General features: G+C 38.3%; 1 protein-coding gene across 4 annotated transcripts in view; it reads left to right on the top strand.

The window, feature by feature from the left end:
• Positions 1-23890, top strand: part of RAD50 (RAD50 double strand break repair protein) — an 89984-nt gene that overhangs the window by 40496 nt on the left and 25598 nt on the right. For all 4 annotated transcript variants that reach the window (XM_063665492.1, XM_054487367.2, XM_063665491.1 and 1 more), the window contains 9 exons: positions 1182-1357; positions 1885-2122; positions 9715-9904; positions 11151-11277; positions 12035-12228; positions 15837-15947; positions 16339-16431; positions 16506-16619; positions 23281-23408. In XM_063665492.1, coding sequence (XP_063521562.1) covers positions 1182-1357; positions 1885-2122; positions 9715-9904; positions 11151-11277; positions 12035-12228; positions 15837-15947; positions 16339-16431; positions 16506-16619; positions 23281-23408 — 1371 coding nt within the window. The remainder of the gene's footprint in view (positions 1-1181; positions 1358-1884; positions 2123-9714; positions 9905-11150; positions 11278-12034; positions 12229-15836; positions 15948-16338; positions 16432-16505; positions 16620-23280; positions 23409-23890) is intronic.

Below are 23890 nucleotides of genomic sequence, written 5' to 3' on the forward strand. Positions count from 1 at the left end.
GTGAGGGAATACAATATTGGAGTTTGAAATTCAGGAGATTGGAAGTTGTTGCTATGTAAGGGATACTCAAAGTCATTAGTATGTCACCTTGAGAGAGTTGTGCAAAGGGAAGGAGTTACAATTAGATTCTCGGGAAGCACAAACATTTAAAATGTTAGCAGGCAAAGGAAAAGGAGCAAGTGAAGGAAACTGAGATGTGCCCAGGGAACCAGGGTGAGAGCCAGATAGCTGTGGTGTCTAGGTACCTTGGGAAAATAGTCTTCAAGGAGAAGGTCAACAGTGTTTGGTGCTACGTAGAGGTAGAGTAAGATGAAGACGGCACTTCGCACTTAGGTCACTGGTGATCTTGTTGAGAAGTGCTCAAGGGAGTCTAGGATAATGAAAATATCATCTATATTAGTTACTTTTTTCCAGATTTTTACTGTGACTCACGATGGGTAGTCATGATGAAGAAGCATGTGTGCAGTCACAACATTTATCTGAAACAAATTTCTCAAAGTAGTACATATACATACAGCCTACTCCAATATATTACTGTCTATTCTGTTTCATTTTTAAAAAATATGCTGAATACATTAAATTGATTACATGGTAGCTAATGCATCGAAACCTGCAAATTGAAAAACCATGTTATGTGTGAGTATTGAGGTTGGCTAGGATGATGTTTAAGAGTTAAAGTGGAGATAAATTGTACTAGTAAGCAAAATCTTTGATGAATGAGAGGGAATGACTGATCTGGACGCAAGTGGATGACAGCAACAAGGAGGGGGAGGATACAAAGAAACAGTATTTACAGGAGAGTAAGGAAGTAGTATTTGTGAAAGGACTAAAGGGAATTACGGGGCTGTTCTCCTGTCTTCTTTCTGTCCAATAGTCCTAGCAAGCATCTTGCTGAGGCTTAACCTGGGATCAAAGACCATGAACCCCCAGAAACCAGGCAGAATTCTGTGTACATTTTTCTGGGAGCAGGTCCATGAGTAGGACTGGCAGGTGAGTCAGTGTCCTAGGGGGATAATTAAGGCAGAAGTGGACTAGTCCCTCAACTTCTGAAAAAAAGTATTTGGTCATACCAAACTCTTGTAATGATTTGTTGGCAGAATTTGTCTTGTTTTTGCCTGCTCAAACTTTCAAACTAATTTCTCCTATTTTAAAATGAAAATCCATATTTGCTCTTATTTTAGCAAGGAACTAGCTTCATCTGAGCAGAATAAAAATCATATAAATAATGAACTAAAAAGAAAGGAAGAACAGTTGTCCAGTTACGAAGACAAGCTGTTTGATGTTTGTGGTAGCCAGGATTTTGAAAGTGATTTAGACAGGCTTAAAGAGGAAATTGAAAAATCATCAAAACAGCGAGGTAAGTTGCCTACTTTATATTATCAGGATACTTTGACACCTTTGAATTTTCATTCACAGGTAACTGTTAAGGATGGGGAATTTAAAAACCTGGTTATGGAGCCTAATGGCTTGGATTTCAGTCCTGGCTCTACAGCTTACTCACTGTGTGACTTTAGGCAAGTTACTGAAACCTTCCAGTGTTTCATTGTCTATAAAATGAGGACACAACTACCACCTGCCGTACTGAGGCGTGAATGAGATTATAGTTGTAAAGCCCTTAGAACAGTGCCTGGCACATAGAAAGCTCTCAGTAGGCATTTTGTTATACTTATAATGTGTTACCAAAAAATATTTATACAAATCTGAATGTATCTTGCTCTTTGGAAGAGAATATCGGAATTTTAAATATCAGAACTTTTATTTCTTTTATAATATATTTATAAAGCAAGAATAATCATATATTTATAGAAAAAGATACAACCGTATTCACAATACTGTATTTTATGTTTTTTCTCATTGGTGATATAATTTATTTTCTTAAAATAGCCATGCTGGCTGGAGCCACAGCAGTTTACTCCCAGTTCATTACTCAGCTAACAGATGAAAACCAGTCATGTTGCCCCGTTTGTCAGAGAGTTTTTCAGACAGAGGCTGAGTTACAAGAAGTCATCAGTGATTTGCAGTCTAAACTGCGACTTGCTCCAGATAAACTCAAGTCAACAGAATCAGAGCTAAAAAAAAAGGAAAAGCGGCGTGATGAAATGCTGGGACTTGTGCCCATGAGGTAAGAATGGGATTTACCTTCACTGTACATGTAGCAGCACATTGTAAAAGGTACCCATCTCATGCCTGGGCAGATGGTAGTTACTCAGTAAGGGCTCTGAGCTGGTATGCCCTGTCTTATATCACTTCTATGATAAGAAGATTCAATTATTTTGTTTAAAGGTAAGCTTGTTTCCTGTCTTTTTTTCTTTTTCTTTTTTTTTTCTGAGACAGAGTCTCTCTCTGTCACCTAAGCTGGAGTGCAGTGGCATGATCTTGGCTCATTGCAACCTCCACCTCCCAGAAGCGATTCCCATGCCTCAGCCTCCTCAGTAGCTGGGATTACAGGCATGCACCACCACGCCCAGCTAATTTTTGTAATTTTTAGTAGAGACGGAGTTTCACCATGTTGGCCAGGCTGATCTCGAACTCCTGACCTCAAGTGATTGGCCCACCTCGGCCTCCCAAAGTGCTGGGATGACAGGTGTGAGCACCGTGCATAGCCAGTAAGCTTATTTCTTAAACTATGAGGTAGACACAGTCTTTACGTTCTGTTGTATGTGTGCTTAATTCCCAAGACTTAGCTTGTAGGCATAGATTTTCACAGATTTAGGACTGTCTGTTGACATGCCACTTTCTGAACCCAACAAAAGAATTTAAGTACTGAAAAGTTCTCCCAGAAGACAGATTTTAAACTAGTTTTTAATGTCTTTTCCACTTTATAAAAGAATGAATCATAGATGATTTTTGGTTGTTTATATTTTCCCTCACTTGTACAAGAAATTCGTGTTATGTTCTGTTTACAAACAAAAATCAAGTCAGGAAATATGTGATGATTGCCTTAGTGTCTTCCAGAACATAGAGAACAAGGCTAGTGCCAGAGACCTAAGACATGACCCTCCAGGAGCTAATGGTCTGATTAAGAAGACGAGCTCTCAGAATTCAACATTTAGAAAGCTAGGCTTAATAAAATGCTTAAAAAAATGATTCAAACAGATGTGTTAGGTAAGAAAGGAGGAGCCAATGGATACAGAATGAGAAGAATATTTTGAGAATGAGGCAGGAAGAGGAATATAAGGCCTGGAGAAGTTCATTCAGCTCAACTGAGAGGAGACGGAAGTCAGAACACGGTGCAAAGGGAAGAGGAGTATGACCTGTGCTGCAGTAGAAATGTTATCTGGAGTTTGGGGAATTATTTATAGGGATTGAGTCCTGTATGTTGGGGAGATAGGGCTACATTATATTCAGGTCTAGTTGTAACTCTGATAGGTGGTGAGGAGCCAACCTAAGGGATTTAATGAAAGATATATTTTAGGAAAATTAATCTAATATTAATATATTGACTGAAACAGGCTGAGAAAAGCTCAGGAAGCAGAAAAACCAGGAGAGTGAAAGTGATTGTCCTGGAAAACCAAGGAGGAGTTTCAGGAAAAGGAGAAAGAAAGGCCTAAGAAGATGTGGTTTGTGGCAGCCAACTTCTAAGATGGTCCCTAGTGATCTCGGCCTCTTGGTATTTATACTCTTGTATAGTCCCCTCTCATGCTGTTGCATGATTGGTCTATATAACTGATAAAACAGGCAGAAGTGATAGCATGGCCTTTCCAACATTAGGTTATTTAAGGTACTATGACTTCTTCTGTTCTCGCATGTGCTTGTACCTTCATGTGAACTCGCTCACTCTCCCCCGCTCCTCCCCTCTCTCACCCGCTCTGTCCCCCTCTGTCTCTTTCTTGTCTGAGGGAAGCTAGCTGCCATGTTGCAAGAAGCCCTCTGGAGAGGCCCATATGGCAAGGACCTGAGGCCTTTGAGCAAGTGAGTTTGGAAGCAGACTTTGTAGCAGTCAAGCCTTAAGATGACTGCAGCCCTGGCTGACAGCTTGATTGCGACTTCATGCGAGACCCTGAGTCAGAAGCGTATCTCTTGATCCTCATATCTCTGAGAAATAAGAAGTGCTGTTATTTTAAGCTGCTAAGTTTTGGGATACTTTGTTATGCAACAATAGATAACCAACACAAGCATAAAGGGTGAAAACCAGATTATTGGGGCCACAGAGATGAGTAGACAGAGGCAGTAGTTTGAGAATAAAAAGGAAGGAGAGGAATAAGGTAGTATCTTGAAAAGAAAAAGATCAAATGGATAAAATTTGAAATTGGTAGAAAGTACACGTAGTAGAAATGTGAGCTTAGTTCTGTGTTAGACTGTTATACAATAAATGGCAGAAATTAACATCGTATTATATTTTAGGACCCTAGCTGTCACGGCTCCTTTTTTTTTTTTTTTGAGACAGAGTTTTGCTCTGTCGCCCAGGCTGGAGTACAGTGGCGCAGTCTTGGCTCACTGCAACCTCCACCTCCCTGGTTCAAGCAATTCCCCTGCCTCAGCGTCCCAAGTAGCTGGGATTACAGGCGCACGTCACCAGGCTCGGCTAATTTTTTTTGTATTTTTAGTAGAGAGAGGGTTTCACCATGTTGGCCAGACTGGTTTCAAACTCCTCACCTCAGGCAATCGCCTGCCTCAGCCTCCCAAAGTGCTGGGATTACAGGCGTGAGCCACCATGCTGGGCCACAGTTTCCCCTCTAAGAGTAAGGTGCATGTCTTACTCATTGTTGTGTCTCCACAGTTCCTTGTATATTGCAACTTTGATAACTATTTGCTAAATGAATTAGAACTGTAATGTCTGTTCCAATTATTTATTGCTATGTAACAAACCTCAAATCTGTCTCACAATAATTAATTTTTCATGGTTCTGTGGTATGACTGGGCTCAGCTAGGTGGCTTTCACTTGGGGTCTTACAGTTGCAGTCAGATGTTGGCTGCAGTCATCTCAAAGCGTAACCGTGCTGGATGTTCTTGATGGCTCACATGACTGACAGTGATGCTCACTGTTGTCTGGGAGCTCAGCTGGGGCTGTCAAAATAGGACATCTTCACATGGCCGCTGCATGTGTCTTGGGCTTTTGGCAGCGTAGTGACTGGGTTACTAAACAGAGTATCCTAAGGGTAAGTATTCCATGAACAGGAAGTAGAAGCTGCAAGTCCTTTAAGGCCTAGACCAAGAAACTGGCATGGTGACACTTCTTTTTCTGTTGGTTAGAGTGGTCACAGAGACTCCCAAGATTCAGTGAGGAAGGATACTGTATCTCTTGATGGGAAGAGTGTCAAAGTACTTGTGGCTGACTTGAATCTGCCTAACCCTACATCTGCAGTAGCATCTGTGTGCCATTCTGGTTACCTAGAGACTAGGCAACCACACATTTGTATATTCTATATTGTAACTTTGATAACTATTTGCTGAATGAATGAGAACTGTAGTGTCTATTCCCGTTACTTATTGCTGTGTAACAAACCCCCTCAAAACTGTCTCACAGTGATTAGTTTTTCATGGTTTCACGGGATGACTGGGCTCAGCTAGGTTAGCCAGGTAAATGGCTGGTTACCACACATTTTAAGAGAACCTGAAGCTAGAAAAGGCCTAGAGGAAGCACTGAAAATGGACCAAGATGCTGGCAGGGCTGCTAAGTGAGGACACGTGTGTGAGGAAACCATTTTTATAGAGAAACCAAAACTTGAAGACCCAAAGAGCAGGGAAATGATGAACCCCTGTTTGTTTAGCAAGCTCTAACAGAATGTCAGTGGGCCATTCTGGAAAACTGGAGAAGGATGAGTTTGGGACAAATGAGAGAGGAAGTCTTCTTCCCAATAGTAGGAAATAACATTATAAAACACTTTTTTTAAGTTTAAATAAATCCACAAATGAAAGGTCAATAATGAATTAAGAGGACTTGATTGATTGATAGATAGGGTCTTGCTCCTGTCACCCAGGCTGGAGTGTAGTGGTGTGATTGATTTTAGCTCATCGAAGCCTCGAACTCCTAAGCTCAAGCAATCCTCCTACCTCAGCCTCCCAAAGTGCTAGGATTACAGGCATAAGCCACCATGCCCAACCAAGAGGACTTTTTTTTTTTTTTTTAATATGGGAAAGCAATTGCCTAAGAGCGCAGTCAGGTTGATTTCAAATTCCAACTCTGCTGTGTGACCTTAGGGATGTTACTTAACCCATTTGGGCCTTAGTATCCCCCACGTAAAGTGAGGGGATTGACTTACATGATCATTAAGCTTCCTTCCACCTCTGGTTAGGACACTATCAGATATCCCCTGGGGTCACTTTCAGAGACATTGTGGAGGTCTATTTATGATAGTCACTTAGGTGGAAGGTTATTGGTGAAGAGGGGTAAAGTAACAAGATTAAATTTATCTGTGCACCATTTGCTTTTTCACCTTTAGAATATGCCCTTGATGCCACCACTATCATGAGAACTGTCTATTCATGCAACCAATATAGGCAGTCTACTGGAGTGCAGGTAATACAGCAGTAAACAAAATGGACAAAGTCCCAGTCCTCATGGAGTTTATATCCCAGTGGGGAGGAGATGGATGACAAATAAGTAAATATATAATACGCCAGGGGATGATCAGGGGCATCGAGAAAAATACAGCAAGATAAGGGAATAGGGACTAGCTGAAGGGTGGTAGGAGGTGGTGGGAGGTGGTAGGAGGGGACTTGAAGAAGTGGAGTGGAAACTTCAGCCATGCAGTTGTCCGGAAGAAGAATATTCTAGGAAGTGCAAAATCTCTGAGACATATTTGACCTGAAGGCCAAAGGGAAAAGTTGTGGAAGATGAGCTCAGAGAGGTAGTGGGGAGCCATATCTTGCTTATCTTCTTTGCGGGAAATATTTTCATTTAAAGCCTCAAATTCGCCAGTACCTAATATAAAACTAACATCATGACTGAGATCTCAGCTGAACATGTACCTGTTTATCATTTTGTCTAGTACTGACTCAGATTCATTTATTATAGCACCTCATTTAAATACAAACTCAATTGGTATTTCTCCCACAGGTTTTTTTCAGTACCATATCTGTGTGAGCCTTTTTACATACAATCCCCTTAGAAAAGGAATGCTGTCCAAAAATAGGTGAATTGAGTTTCTGAAAAAACAGAAATCCAAAGAGTAAATTTCAAATGTCTGTCTATAAAAAATGATAGGCAGGCAAGGTAATGGATATGTTAAATTACCTTTATTTAATCATTGTACATTGTGTACATGTTATCAGAACATCACATTGTACCCCATAAATGTTTGCAATTATGATTTATCTATTGAAAATAATTTTAAAAAACCTTGTGAATCATGAGAAAAATTAACTCTTGAAAATAAAAAATAAAATGTCATAAATTTAAAAAAAAGAAAAACAAACCCAGAGAACCCTAATAGATCTCACTAGCCCATTCTCTAGGGAAGCTTCTCTGCTTTTTCTTAGAACACTTCTTTTTGAAAGAGACAGAGTTTCACTCTTATTGCCCAGGCTGGAATGCAGTGGCACAATCTCAGCTCACTGCAACCTCTACCTCCTGGGTTTAAGCAGTTCTCTTGCCTCAGCTTGCCTGTAGCTGGGATTACAAGCGCCCTTCACCACGCCCAATTGATTTTTTGTATTTTTAGTAGAGATGGGGTTTCATTCACCATGTTGGCCAGGATGGTCTTGAACTCCTGACCTCAGGTGATTCACCAGCCTCAGCCTCCCAAAGTGCTGATACTACAGGCGTTAGCCGTCACACTCGGCCAGAAAACTTCTTTTAACATCTTATGTAATCATCAAAAAAGAAGGCACCAAAACCTGGACCATATTGATGAAAGATTTTGTGTGTGTGTATAAAAATGTAAAAATAGGGTTAAAATTGTATGTATACCTATAGTTCTTCACAGAGATGTCCCCAGTTTAATAAATGCTTGGCCATCATTATTAGGCTGTCATAGCTGTGTCACTTTTTAGATATTGGGCACATAATTTAAGGCCAACTACTAATCTGTGACAACAGTGTTCAAGAGGAAACATTGGCATGGAATTACTCATAATCTGCATACCTTCATATTTATTATGTGGAATAAGAATACCTCCTATTTCTGTGGTATGAAAAAAACTATAGGTCTGACATGCACACGTATGTTTATTGTGGCACTGTTCACGATAGCAAAGACTTGGAACCAACCCAAATGCCCATCAATGATAGACTGGATAAAGAAAATGTGGCACATATACACCATGGAGTAACTATGCAGCCATATAAAAGGATGAGTTCATGTCCCTTGCAGGGACATGGATGAAGCTGGAAACCATCATTCTCAGCAAACTAACACAGGAGCAGAAAACTAAACATTGCATGTTCTCACTCATAAGTGGGAGTTGAACAATGAGAGCACATGGACACAGGGAGGGGAACATCACACACACTGGGGCCTGTCGGCTGGCGGGGGGCTAGGGGAGGGATAGCATTAGGAGAAATACCTAATGTAGATGATGGGTTCATGGGTGCAGCAAACCACCATGGCACGTGTATACCTATGTAACAAACCCGCACGTTCTGCACATGTATCCCAGAACTTAAAGCATAAAAATAAATAAATAATAAAAAAAATTTTTAAAAACTATAGGTCTGTTGCCACAGGTCAGGTTGGCATTTCTTGGTCACAGTTTGCATTTTAAAAAAAATCATTAAGTAATAGCCACTTGAGTTTCTGGTTATTCTTTAAGTTTATAATAAGACTCCTATTAGAGACCAGTTTAATTTATTCTACTGCTTTGTCATACTAATCCAATATAATTTTAAATAAGAATTTGGAATATTTCTGAAGTAAATTTTTTTTTAAAGATTAAATACATGTTATTGTTTCAGAGGCATCAGCAAAAATAGTTGTCAGTACCTGCCATGGAGGCGGTAATTCATTAGCTACAGTAGTGAGTACCAGTAAAATGGGTTGACATTTTGTACCTTAAACCCATGTAGCATTTCACTCAGTGGCTGGCTTCCTTCCTTTTTTTCCTGTAATTTAAAAAATTTTTATTTTGAAATAATGTTAGGATTACAGAAAAATTATAAAAATAATACAAATTATTCACATATATCCCTCATCCAGCTCCTGATGTTAACAATTTATGTACTCTGTTATAATACAGTTATCAAAACCAGGATTAACATTGGTATAATGCTACTAACTAAATTACAGACCATATTGAATTTAGCAGTTTTTCCATGAATGCCTTTCCTGTTCCAGGGTTCCATGCAGGATCTAGTTGTTATTTCTCCTTAGGCTCCTGCAGTCTGTAACCATCTGTCTTTATCTTTCATGACCTTAACACTTTTGGTCAATATGACCAGTTCATTAGTAGAATATTTCTCAGTTTGACAAACACCACAGTAATAATTATTGCAAGCAAGATCTGTCAGTGGATACTAAAATCAGTAGGCAGAAAGTTGAGAAGCAAGACATTTACATAGTCTCAACATTTCTCTCCTAAGATACTTATTAATTACAAAGACCAAAACAGTAACTTTACAGTGGAGAAACCTGGCCGACACCACCTAAGCCAGGTGAATAAGGATTAACATCATCAGTAATAAGACATATTGATATCATGATTCCATATCCACTGATATGATACCCTGAAAAGAACACAATGTCACTTCTGTGGCATTCTTCCTAAAAATACATAACCTCAGTCTAACTGTGAGAAACATCAGATACTTTATTTTTAATTGTGTTTTCTGTTTAGGCAAAGCATAATTGATTTGAAGGAGAAGGAAATACCAGAATTAAGAAACAAACTGCAGAATGTCAATAGAGACATACAGCGCCTAAAGAACGACATAGAAGAACAAGAAACACTCTTGGGTACAATAATGCCTGAAGAAGAAAGTGCTAAAGTATGCCTGACAGATGTTACAATTATGGAGAGGTTCCAGGTAAGTTTATTGTAGTTTAAGGCAGAATAAAACTTGTTCCATGGTGGCTTGGATTTGAAGTGAGAGTTAAAAATAGTAGCTAGTATTCAGGTACAGGTTGTGTTTAGAATTCCCCATCCTGAATTTCAGATAAACTCAGGGAGCAACTGCTAGTTTACATCCCTGGGTTTAAACTTTTTAATTCATAAATTTAAAAATTAAGACAGTTCTGTTTGTTTTTCATTTTTAGTCAGCTTCCTTTTGTTTACATCGTTTGAACTGCTGATAATTAATTTCACTTTTATCCTATTAAACTTTGCTAAAATTGTATCTGGAAATGGTTTATAAGTTTAGATTTAAAAAATCAAAAGAAGACATTTATGCAGCCAAAAAACACATGAAAAAATGCTCACCATCACTGGCCATCAGAGAAATGCAAATCAAAACCACAATGAGATACCATCTCACACCAGTTAGAATGGCAATCATTAAAAAGTCAGGAAACAACAGGTGCTGGAGAGGATGTGGAGAAATAGGAACACTTTTACACTGTTGGTGGGATTGTAAACTAGTTCAACCCCTGTGGAAGTCAGTGTGGCGATTCCTCAGGGATCTAGAACTAGAAATTCCATTTGACCCAGCCATCCCATTACTGGGTATATACCCAAAGGACTATAAATCATGCTGCTATAAAGACACATGCACACGTATGTTTATTGCAGCATTATTCACAATAGCAAAGACTTGGAACCAACCCAAATGTCCAACAATGATAGATTGGATTAAGAAAATGTGGCACATATACACCATGGAATACTATGCAGCCATAAAAAATGATGAGTTCATGTCCTTTGTAGGGACATGGATGAAATTGGAAATCATCATTCTCAGTAAACTATCGCAAGAACAAAAAACCAAACACCGCATATTCTCACTCATAGGTGGGAATTGAACAATGAGAACACATGGACACAGGAAGGGGAACATCACACTCTGGGGACTGTTGTGGGGTCGGGGGAGGGGGGAGGGATAGCATTGGGAGATATACCTAATGCTAGATGACGAATTAGTGGGTGCAGCGCACCAGCATGGCACATGTATACATATGTAACTAACCTGCACATTGCGCACATGTACCCTAAAACCTAAAGTATAATAATAATAATAAATAAATTTAAAAAAATAAATTATAAGAGCAGTTAATTTTTAAAGATTTTGAATAATGCAGTAAGTTTATTAAAGGAAATAATTTTGTTACATTCTTAAGATGGAACTTAAAGATGTTGAAAGAAAAATTGCACAACAAGCAGCTAAGCTACAAGGAATAGACTTAGATCGAACTGTCCAACAAGTCAACCAGGAGAAACAAGAGAAACAGCACAAGTTAGACACAGGTAATACAGTCTGTGTCCTTCTGTACTCATAGAGACTTCGACATTGCGAGCACATGCCTTTTACAGTCAATTTTATATCTGTTACATGGACAACGAAGTTCCTTCCAGTCCACAGTATATTCACTCTTTTTTTCTGAAAAGCATCACTTCTCTTTGTTCTCTTACTTTGCACAACAGATTTTGAATAGTAGGAGAGTATCAAATAAGCTGTATTCTTTTTTCTTTTTTTTTTTTAAGATAGAGTTTCGCTCTTGTTGCCCAGGCTGGAGTGCAATGATGCAATCTTGGCTCACTGCAACCTCTGCCTCCCGGGTTCAAGTGATTCTCCTGCCTTACCCTCCTGAGTAGCTGGGGTTACAGGCACACATCACTACGCCCAGCTAATTTTTGTATTTTTTAGTAGAGATGGGGTTTCACTGTGTTTGTCAGGCTGATCTCGAACTCCTGACCTCAGGTGATCCACCTGCCTCGGTCTCCCAAAGTGCTGGAATTACAAGTGTGAGCCAGCGCGCCTGGCCATGAGCTGTATTCTTTCTCATTTATACCTGCCCTGTGAGGTTTCCCTGTGAGTGGCCAGCAGGGGACATCAAGCTGATTTGAGAGCTAGCAGGGTTCTCATTATATTTTTGTTGCAGTGGGTGGGACCCACAGAAATAGCATTTGTGGATTCCATAGACCGATAAAAATGGGAAGAATGATACGAATAGTATTTTCTATGCCCTTACATTAATTACTGTGATAATATGTTTTTGTGTAGTTTCTAGTAAGATTGAATTGAATCGTAAGCTTATACAGGACCAGCAGGAACAGATTCAACATCTAAAAAGTACAACAAATGAGCTAAAATCTGAGAAACTTCAGATATCCACTAATTTGCAACGTCGTCAGCAACTGGAGGAGCAGACTGTGGAATTATCCACTGAAGTTCAGTCTTTGTACAGAGAGATAAAGGTAAGAATATCCATACATGTTTTTTGTAAAATTATTTTAATTCTTTTTTTATTTTTATTTTTTGAGACAGTCTCGCTCTGTCACCCAGGCTGGAGTGCAGTAGCACGATCTTGGCTCACTGCAACCTCCATCTCCTGGGTTCAAGCGATTCTCCTGCCTCAGCCTCCAGAGTAGCTGGGATTACAGGCGTGCACCACCATGCCTGGCTAATTTTTATACTTTTAGTAGCGACGGGTTTTCACCATTGGACAAGCTGGTCTCAAACTCCTGAACTAAGGTGATCCGCCTACCTTGGCCTCCCAAAGTGCTGGGATTACAGGCGTGAGCCACCATGCCCTGCCCTATTCTTCTTTTTTGGAGACAAAGTCTTCATCGGTCTCCCAAGCTGGAATGCAGTGGTACAGTCACAGCTCACTCACTGCAGCCTCGACCTGAGCTCAAGCAATCCTCCTGCCTCAGCCTCTCAAGTAGATGGGACTACAGGCACACACCACCACGCCTGGCTAATTTTTAAAATTTTTGTAGAGACAGGGTCTCACTATGTTGTTCAGGCTGGTCTCAAACTCTTGGCCTCAAGCAATGCAGCCTTGGCCTCCCAAAATTACAGGCATACATCACCTCACCCAGCCCATGTTTCTTTAATATGAAATGCTCTTTATTAGTGTAATGGCCAGAACTCTCAGCACCTCATCGCACTTATTCTAAAATTGACCACATAATTGGAAGTAAAACACTCAGCAAATGCAAAAGAACAGAAATCATAACAGTCTCTCAGATCACAGTGCAATCAAATTAGAACTCAGGATTAAGAAACTCACTCAAAACTGCACAACTACAAGGAAACTGAACAACCTGCTCCCGAATGACTACCGGTTAAATAACGAAATGAAGGCAGAAATAAAGATGTTCTTTGAAACCAATGAGAACAAAGATACAATGTACCATAATCTCTGAGACACATTTAAAGCACTGTGTAGAGGGAAATTTATAGCACTAAATGCCCACAAGAGAAAGCAGGAAATATCTAAATTCGACACCTTAACATCAAAATTAAAAGAACTAGAGAAACGAGCAAACAAATTCAAAAGCTAGCAGAAGACAAGAAATAACTAAGATTAGAGCGGATCTGAAGGAGATACAGACACGAAAAACCCTTCAAAAAAATCAATGAATCCAGGAACTGGTTTTTAAAAAAGATCAACAAAATAGACCACTAGCAAGACTAATACAGAAGAAAAGAGAGAAGAATCAAATAGATGCAATAAAAAATGATAAAGGGGATATCACCACCCATCCCACAGAAATACTACCATCAGAGAATACTATAAACACCTCTACGCAAATAAACTAGAAAATAATAAATGGATAAGTTCTTGGATACATACACCCTCCCAAGTCTAATCCAGGAAGAAGTCAAATCCCCAAATGGACCAACAACAAGTTCTGAAATTGAGGCAGTAATTAATAGCCTGCCAACCAAAAAAAGTCCAGGACCAGACAGATTCACAGCCAAATTCTACCAGAGGTACAAAGAGGAGCTGGTACCATTCCTTCTGAAACTATTCCTAACAATAGAAAAAGAGGGAATCCTCCCTAACTCATAAGGCCAGCATCATCCTGATACCAAAACCTGGCAGAGACACAACAAAAAAAGAAAATTTCAGGCCAATATCCCTGATGAACATTGATGCAAAAATCCTCAATAAAATACTGGCAAACCGAATCCAGCAGCACGTCAAAAAGCTTATCCACCACGATCAAGTCGGCTTTATTCCTGGGATGCAAGGCTGGTTCAACATATGCAAATCAATAAATGTAATCCATCACATGAACAGAACCAAAGACAAAAACCACATGATTATCCCAATAGATGGAGAAAAGGCCTTCGATAAAATTCAACACTCCTTCATGCTAAAAGCTTTCAATAAACTAGGTATCGATGGAACATATTTCAAAATAATAAGAGCTATTTATGACAAACCCACAGCCAATATCATACTGAATGGGCAAAAACTGGAAGCATTCCCTTTGAAAACCAGCTATTATGAGGATCAAATGAAAATGGTATAATAATTATTTGTGTGGTTCCTAAGTGATAGAACTTGTACTAGTAAGTAAAGATTTCTGGAAGAAGGAGTTTGCCATAATAAGGAAGAACTGGCTGCCTGGTTAAGTAGTAAATGTTATTGGAGGTGGTCAGGTGGTGGTTGGTTAATTCTGTATAAGGATTCCTGCTTGTACAGGAGGTTTGTCTTATCTGCAGATCCTTTATCTATGGCGGACACTCTCAGTCATAGCACTCTTTCCATTTGATTCCAGATGTGGTTTCAGAACCCTTACCAATACAGTGAGCAGGCACTCAGTTGCCACTGGAATGCATTTGACATCCCTTATATAGATTAATCACATCTAAGACTCAACCAGTTATAAACAGTTAGAAACAATCTTACCTAGGTTTATATAATTATGCGTACTCATTCAGTAAGCACTAAGTATATTACTGAATAATTACTATAAATTTTTATTTCTTAAATAATTTTAGATTACAAAATATCAGAGGTTCAGAATATAATACAAAATAGTACTTGCATCTGTATAATTTTTTACTGTTTATAAAGCACTTTGACATTGAACCATTCAGTGCCTCAGCAACCCTATTTAGATGATGAAATCTCTTTATAGAAAAAGAAATTGAGATTTATAAATGTCTCATGAGTGCCTAAGTTTATGCAGCTAATAGGAAGCAGAGTTGATTTTCTGATAGATCTTCTGACACTGAAGGCATTTGACTTCCTAACACACCATACCACTTCCCAGTATGATAAAATAGACCTATATTGAAGTAATTACTAAATAATTGTATCTACCTCTATAGATTCACTCAGTACTTCAGAATCTTAAAGTGCTTGAGGACCTTTGTTTTGAACTGTGGTTATCATATAACTATGTTGTAGATTTAGTGTTACAAGGCTAAATAATGGGGACTTCTATTTAGTAAAATAGTTTATTACTTGAAAGCCCCGTTCCTTCCAAAATAGATGTGGAGACACCAACATTAGTTTAACAGTATGCTTTTATTACCATGAAATATCTGCATAGCCTTAGCAGGCTAAGCCTAAGGACAGAAGTGTTTTTACCATCATATTTTCATCTGAAAAAGAAAAGTCTGGACCGAATGAGCTTTCCTATTCTTTGATCATGCAGCAGTGACGGGCACCTGTAAAATCATGAAAACTCATGCTTGAAGCCACACGCTAATATAATTGGGATCACGTGGCCTAGATTAAGAATCAAATTAGTGGTTGATGCAGTATAGCATGCGTAGTGGTTAAGAGCGTGAACTCTGGAGCTGGACTGGGTTAAAATCTTGGCTGCTTCATTTATTGGCTGTTGTGACCCTGGACAAATCATTCTCTGTGTCTGTTTGCTCATTTGAAATATAGGACTGAAAATGATGTTACTGTCCTCATAGGGTCATTGAAAGGAGCAAATGAGTTGACTTTTAGAGCCTGGCACATAGAAAGTGCTTTTATTAAGACTGTGAGGTCTGACACCTAAAGTAAGATAATGGAATATTATATAATACTTTATCTTTGTTATATTTTTAGGATGCTGAAGAGCAGGTAAGCCCTTTGGAAACAACATTGGAAAAGTTCCAGCAAGAAAAAGAAGAATTAATCAACAAAAAAAATACAAGCAACAAAATAGCACAGGATAAAGTAAGATTTCATTTATATATTTACTTATCAAATATCTGTATTAAACTTATGTTCATAGCACCATGTCAGACACTTATTTCACATGAAATTAAATAGCATAAGATAAATAGTATTTTCAGATTCATGGTATAATTTTGACATTAGAAATTCTCGTTAGAACAAGGATTTGATGTAAATTATTTTGCTGCTTGATCTAAAATAGAAGTTAAGAATTGAGACTAATTAATCAATTCCTATAGGTGAGAAAGGGACTTGTCTGCGATCATAAAATTCAGTAGTGGTGGAAATTGGAACCCAAGGTTCATAACTTCCCAGCCAGTGTTTTACTGTGCTCTCCTGTTATGTGCCCTTAAGTACAACCAGTGTAAATTTAATGAATATTTTTCTACAGCTGAATGATACTAAAGAGAAGGTTAAAAATATTCATGGCTATATGAAAGACATTGAGAATTATATTCAAGATGGGAAAGATGACTATAAGAAGGTAATTTAAAACTTAAAATTATTTATTTGATTGTATTTTTATTTCATGTGCTTAAAGAATTTTCTTTTTTGTAGCAAAAAGAAACTGAACTTAATAAAGTAATAGCTCAACTAAGTGAATGCGAGAAACACAAAGAAAAGATAAATGAAGATATGAGAATCATGAGACAAGATATTGACACACAGAAGGTAGGTCTGTTTTGCTTATGGTATCACTTACACCTATGACATTCTTTTCTATAGTTTTATTTTCAATAGAAGATCCATTGAATAGAAATGCAAAAAGGAAAGAGGCCAAGCGTGGTGGCTCACACCTGTAATCCCTGCACTTTGGAAGGCCGAGGTGGGTGGATCACTTGAGGCCAGGAGTTGAAGACCAGCCTGGCCAACACAGTGAAACCCTGACTGTACTAAAAATACAAAAACTAGCTGGCCATGGCGGCACGCACCTGTAGTCCCAGCTACTCAGGAAGCTAAGGCATGAGAATCACCTGAACCTGGGAGGCAGAGGTTGCAGTGAGCTGCAATTGCACCACTGCACTCTAGCCTGGGCGACAGAGCGAGACTCTGTCTCTAAAAAGAAATGCAAAAAGTAAAGAAAAATAATTCCAATAACATTCTTACTTCATTTATTTTTTATTTTTATTTTCAGTAAAAGACTCGTGGTAAAAGTTCGAACATAAAGGCATAAAACTGAAAGTGTTCCTCCCCTTCTCCTAATTCTCAATCTCACTTCTACATGTCATTAACTGTTATACTTATTTGTTCTTAAAGAAGTTTTTTATTCATATACCAGCAGATAGGTAGATAAATTTAGGGGTGTGTGTGTGTGCGTGTGTGTGTATATATATATTTAAATTTACTTTTATGGATGGGGTCGTATCATGTTATTCTGTACCTTTTTTCACTTAACATAATTTGATTTTACCTGTCAACTCAGATATATCACATTCTTTTTAATGATTATAAAATAGTCCATTTTGTATATATACCAGCACTTACTCAGATTGATTTCATTTCCTTGTCACAAACTGTGTGACACTGAACATCTTTAACATATATTTGTATCTTTTCTTATTCTAACATATCTTTATGTAGCATAAATTCACAAAAGACAGATTAAGGTTTAATAATCTTGAAAGTTATCTGTAAGGAAAATATTTATATATTAAGTCATTTTCCAGTTGATTCCTATATCATTTATTTTCTCTATTAAAGTAATTAATTTCTATAGTATAATCAAAATCATATCAAGAATCCATCATCACATGCTTTATGCAAGCATGGTAGTTAATGCCTTTAAAAACTATACCATTTCTCTGTTCTTACTGTTTTAAACAAAATTTACTATTTGAATGCCTTAACCATTCGATTATAAATGGTTGCTAAAAATCATTTGGAAGATTAGTTACATTAGTTTTCTGCTGGGTCTCTTTCTGTACCACCAAGAATTTCAAATATATGAAATATCAGTCAAAGGGAGATCAAATCTCTGCCTGGCCTAATACATATTGAATAACTGTATAAATTTATGATGCATATATAACAGAATAATTATCACTAGCTTTTATGTAGTTGCCTATATAAAAATCACAATCTGTAAATTCGCAGCAGCTCTCTGTATATATATACGAAATTGTTAAGATTAATGATCTATGACCCCTTTTAAGGTGATGGTCTAAACTTAGTGGATCTGATGGTATTAGTTTACTTTGTAACCTTCCTTGTTCCAGAAATTATTTACTTAGTTATATACAATAGAGCAAAGATAAATGTATTTCAAATTAATGGGAAAACAAGGCAGTGTAGAAATAAGGGCAAGAAAGTAATGAAACTAAGAGAGAAGTGTATAAAAAGTATGCATGAAGTCTGATGTGCTTGCTAAAGATTCTAGCAGTCAAATAAAGAGAGGAGGCCAGGCGCAGTGGCTCATGCCTGTAATCCCAGTGCTTTGGGAGGCCAAGGCAGACGAATCACCTGAGGTCAGGAGTTCAAGACTAGCCTGGCCAACATGGTAAAACCCCATCTCTACTGAAAATAGAAAAATTAGCCAGGTGTGATGACACGTGCCTGTAATCCCAGCTACTCAGGAGGCTGAGGCAGGAGAATCGCTTGAACCTCAGAGGCAGAGATTGCAGTGAGCCGAGATCACGCCATTGCACTTCAGCCTGGGTGACAAGAGTGAAACTCCGTCTCAAAAAAAAACAAAAAACAAAAAAAAACAAAAAAACAGCCAGGCGTGGTGGCTCATGCCTGTAATCCCAGCACTTTGGGAGGCCAAGGTGGGCAGATCACAAGGTCAGGAGATCGAGACCATCCTGGCTAACACGCCGAAACCCCGTCTCTACTAAAAAATACAAAAAATTAGCCAGGTGTGGTGGTGGGTGCCTGTAGTCCCAGCTACTCAGGAGGGTGAGGCAGGAGAATGGCTTGAACCTGGGAGGTGGAGCTTGCAGTGAGCCGAGATCACACCACTGCACTGCAGCCTGGGTGACAGAGCCAGACTCCGTCTTAAAAAAAAAAAAAAAAAAAAAAGGAAGTCCCAATTAGTCAAGATTCACATTGTGCCAATGCTAAAAGAAAACCAGTTTCCTATACTGACTACAGGAAAATGTCTCTATTCATAGAAAGGAAGACATGTATAGTCTTCAGCAGACTTCACAGGGCTTTAAAAAAAAATACAGTGTATCTCAGCATCATTATTCCTTGATATGAGGTTCTGTAGAGGGTGGTATGATTGAAGCCTGAAGTAAATGTTAATGTTTAGAAAGCAAAGGTTCTTAGCTAGGGGCACCTGTAAATCGTCTGAGTTTTTCCACTTCTAGGTATAGAACTAAGAAAATTGAACACATATGTTCCCACAACAACTTGTACAAGAATGCTCATAGCAGCATTATTTGTAATAGTCAAAATACGGACACACCCAAATGGCCATCAACTGATGAGCAGATAAACAAAATGTGGTATACCCATACGATGGAATATTATTCAGCCATAAAAAGGATACATGCTACCACATGAATGAACCCTTAAAACATGCTAAGCAAAAGAAGCCAGTCACAAAAGGTCACATAATGTACGATTCCACTTATAATAAATGTACAGGTTAGGTAAATCCAGTGACAGCAGATTAATGTTTCCAGGGGGCTAGAGGTGAGGAAGGAATAGAGTGACTGCTATTGAATATGAGATTTCCTTTTGGGATGATCAAATGCTCTGGAATTGGATAGTGGTAATGGTTGTATAACCTTGTAAATAAACTAAAACTGCTAAATTGTACACGTTTAAACAGTGAATTTTGTGGAATATTAATTACATCTCAGTTTTTAAAAAATTACTTAGGTTATTAAAAATACATGTGTTGGCCGGGCACAGTGGCTCATGCCTGTAATCCTAGCACTTTGGGAGGCCGAGGCAGGCAGATTGCTTGAGCCTGGGAGTTCTAGACTATCCTGGGCAATATGGCGAAACCCCATCTCTACAAAAAAATTAGCCAGGTGTGATGGTGCACACCTGTAGTCCCAGCTACTCAGGAGGCTGAGGTGGGAGGATTGCTTGAGCTGGGGAGTTCAAGGCTGCAGTGAGCCCTTACCACGCCACTGTGCTCCAGCCTGGGCAACAGAGCAAGACCCTGTCTCAAAAAAAAAAAATATGTCTATGTCTCCAATCCACACCAGTAAATCAGAATCTTGGGGGTTTGGGCAGAGATATGTGTGTTTTGTTGAAATTCCTTAGAGGTTCTAATATATCCCTTTAGCTGTCAATAACTGAGCCAGGACTGGATGGACTGCATAGCTTTCAGGCAGTCTTCTAGAAGTGGTGTTATTCCCAGCCAGACTTTTGGTGGACATTGGACTGCAATCTGTTCAGCATGCCACTCTCTCACAGGTGTCTAGAATGCAGCTAATTTTTATGTTTCCATAGGTGACCAGCTGCATGCATTAACTATCTTCTGAGTTGGATGATTGGGGTTAATATTTAAGAGCCGAGGAGCCTAACAGTCACTTATTTACATACTGATTTAAGCCCTGCTAAATTTAGTCCACAGAATAGAATAATTTGGAAACTTAACTGCCTTTCTCAGTTTTCAGATGAAGGAATATATGAAGAGAACTGTAGGTGACCTGACTTGTCCAAGGTCACAAAAAGTAGTAACAGGTAGAACTGGACCCTACACTATCAAATTTCTAGTAGAATGGAAAAACATTTGTGGTATACTATAACTGCATCTGATTTTTTTTTCCCTTCCTTTCTCTAATACTTTATATTTTGTAGACGATAATTAGAATTCTCACTGCTTACAGTACAAAGGACAAATTTGACCCAAAAGGCATTTTATTAGCAATTATTGAGTCAGGCACTATACTGATTACATACACTCATTCCTTTAATCTTCACAATAGTTCTTTTTTTTTTTTTTTTTTTTTTTTAATTAGATGGAGTCTTGCTCTCTCACCCAGGCTGGAGTGCAGTGGCACAATCTCGGCTCACTGCAACCTTCACCTCCCGGGTTCAAGTGATTCTCCTACCTCAACCTGCCTGGGGCTACAGGCGAGCACCACCAGGCCTAGCTAATTTTTGTATTTTTAGTAGAGGTAGGGTTTCATTATGTTGGCCAGGATGATCTCGAACTCCTGACCTCAAGTAATCCATCTGCCTTGGCCTCCCAAAGTGCTGGGATTACAGGTATGAGCCACCGCGCCCGGCCACACAATAGTTCTTTATGATAGATAGTATTATTATTGACCATGTTATAAGCAAACTGAGGTTCAGAGAGTTTAAACTAATTTGCCCAAAGTTATCCAGTTTAAAAGTAATAACACTGTGATTTAAGCCTAGATGTATCTGACTTCAAAGCATTACACTCTTGATGTGGTATATGCTGTCTTTCAAACTAGAAGAATAATGGAAGCTGACCTAAAAGAAAGAAATGCCTAGCTTTCTGGTAACAATGCAGGTAGACAGACCAGCAACAATATTTTGTGTCAAAAATCAATCTCATCTAAAAATGTGATAGCACTTTAAAGAGTCCTTTCATGCAATCGTGAAAACAAATTCAAATGTTCTGGGGTATTAGATGAAAGTAAGCAGTAGCACATTCCCTTGTTCCTATTAAGGAACAACAAGCATAGTACCCCATAGTAGAACCTTGGTAAGTCACAGCAGCTACAGTGGTACATTAGATTGCTTTAGCAACAAAGGACATTTATAACCATGTCATTTTAGTCACCTTTAACTGCCTATAATAATGCCTTTAGTAGATACGTATTCAGTTGTCTCAGTATCTCTGGGAGGGATTGGTTCCAGGACCCCCCGATACAACAGATACCAAAATCTAGGATGCTCAAGTCCCTTATATAAAATGGCATATCAAGTGTTTGCATATAGCCTATCCATATCCTCTGATATACTTTAATCTCTAGATTGCTTTTGATATTAATATGTAAATGATATGTAGTTTTTATATTGTATTATTTTAAATTTGTATTTTTTTATTGTACTATTACTTTTTATTTTTTTTTCCCCCAATATGTTTGATCCATGATTAGTTGAATCCGTAGATGTGGACCCTGTGGATAAATTGTATGTTTATATTATTTCCAGGAAAAATGAAAGTAGCCTTACTTTCTGACTGTTAAAAAAGAAAAAAAACTCTAAAAATAGTCACACATAGATGGGCAGGATTGGATATGAACATTAAGCATGTGAGAGAAATCCTTGATTTCCCTCTCTCATCTACCAGTCCCTGGCCTTTACTGTTGGTGCAAGATATTGCCACAGGTCTTTCCATCTCTCTCACTTCCCATGTCACTGAGTTTAGCTTAGCTGCAAGGGCTATTGCAGGAGGGTCCCAGCTCCCTCTTTGAGAAATCCTTACTCCAAACTCGGGATAAGTTTTCTACACACATGATTTGTGGGCCAAATCACCCTTCTTTCTGCAGGAAATTGTTTTTTCTCTAAATTCCAAAGAATCAACTTACAAACTGTTTTCTAATGATTGTCTCTTGACAACATAGTTCATTTTAATCACCAGGAAAACCACTGAAATAATTTTGTTGTTGCTGCTGCTGCTAAGTGTTATTGAGTCTCTTTTGAAGGACAAAACTACTCAACAAGAACAGCCAATTTTTTGAAATTTCATTTCAGTGGCTAAGAAAGTACCAAGTTCATAGATATATGCTACTATTGTGGCACTTCTTACTGCCTTGAGTGATTATTATTTGTCAACCTAAAGGTAGAAGTTGTAGGTAACATATACCTAACAGGTTCTAATGGTCTTGGTACATGTTGGAAGACAGAACTAGGAAGAAAAAGTTGGGGAAGACTTCAGTAGTAGTATTGATCTCTTATAATCTTTTAGGTCAGTAGGCTTTATCATGGGGTTCCTATGCAAAATGATCCACTGGGGATGTAGGTATTAAAATATCTAGTTATATTTTTCATTTCACCATTTAAAATGTCTGTTTTGTATGTTTTTAAGTGAACAACATTTCATAGCATTTTTACTAAATATTTTAATACTTTATAAGTAAATTAAGTACACAGATATATGCTCAAATCTTTATGAGACTCCCCGTCAAACAGTAGACCTGGTTTTTAGATTATGGTTGTGAAAGAGCAGTAAAAGCTGCGCTACAGGAGGTATTACACTTGTGACTGTGGATGGGGATGGGCCATCCAGATTGCCCCAGACCTGTAGATTCCTTCACACTGGCTTATTCTCCCTCTGTTGAATTTCACATGATTCTAAGTAAGACAGAAATGGCACTTGCTGTCACCAGTTGCCTGTTACGGATTTCATGTTAGTAACTTGGTTATTTTTGTTAACTAATTTAATGTTTACCTTTAGATACAAGAAAGGTGGCTACAAGATAACCTTACTTTAAGAAAAAGAAAGGAGGAACTAAAAGAAGTTGAAGAAGAAAGAAAACAACATTTGAAGGAAATGGGTCAAATGCAGGTTTTGCAAATGAAAAAGTATGCTTTTAAAATAATCTTCGGTTTAAATAAACGTCTTTATTACTGAAATGTGAAGAATATTAAATACCTGTTTTAAAAGAATTTTAGCCTCAGCCTGGTATCCTTTGAGAGTTACTAGAAGGTGAACAGTGTTTTGATACAATTATATTTCATGGCCCTAAGAACTTTATTACTGAAGAAGTGATATAGAATTGGTAATCACACTGTAGTGATGGGCCTTAGTTATTCAGTATTGAACATGCTTAGTCCCCATACATCTGCTAGCCTGCTGCACAGAATAGTGGTACTAAGCATAAAGAATATGGAGCTGTGGACCTTGTCTGGGTCAGAGCTTGTACAGTCTATAATATTATCAATGGAGTTGTTGCCAGAGTGATTTATCCACAGAGATTCATTCTAGATTTTCTCATTTGTAATTATGTGTCCACCAGAGCATTTCTTTTGAAAGATGAGCCTCATTCTTCCTTTATCTGGTCTTA

The sequence above is a fragment of the Pongo pygmaeus genome, chromosome 4 (assembly GCF_028885625.2).
Source record: "Pongo pygmaeus isolate AG05252 chromosome 4, NHGRI_mPonPyg2-v2.0_pri, whole genome shotgun sequence".
NCBI lineage: Eukaryota > Metazoa > Chordata > Mammalia > Primates > Hominidae > Pongo > Pongo pygmaeus.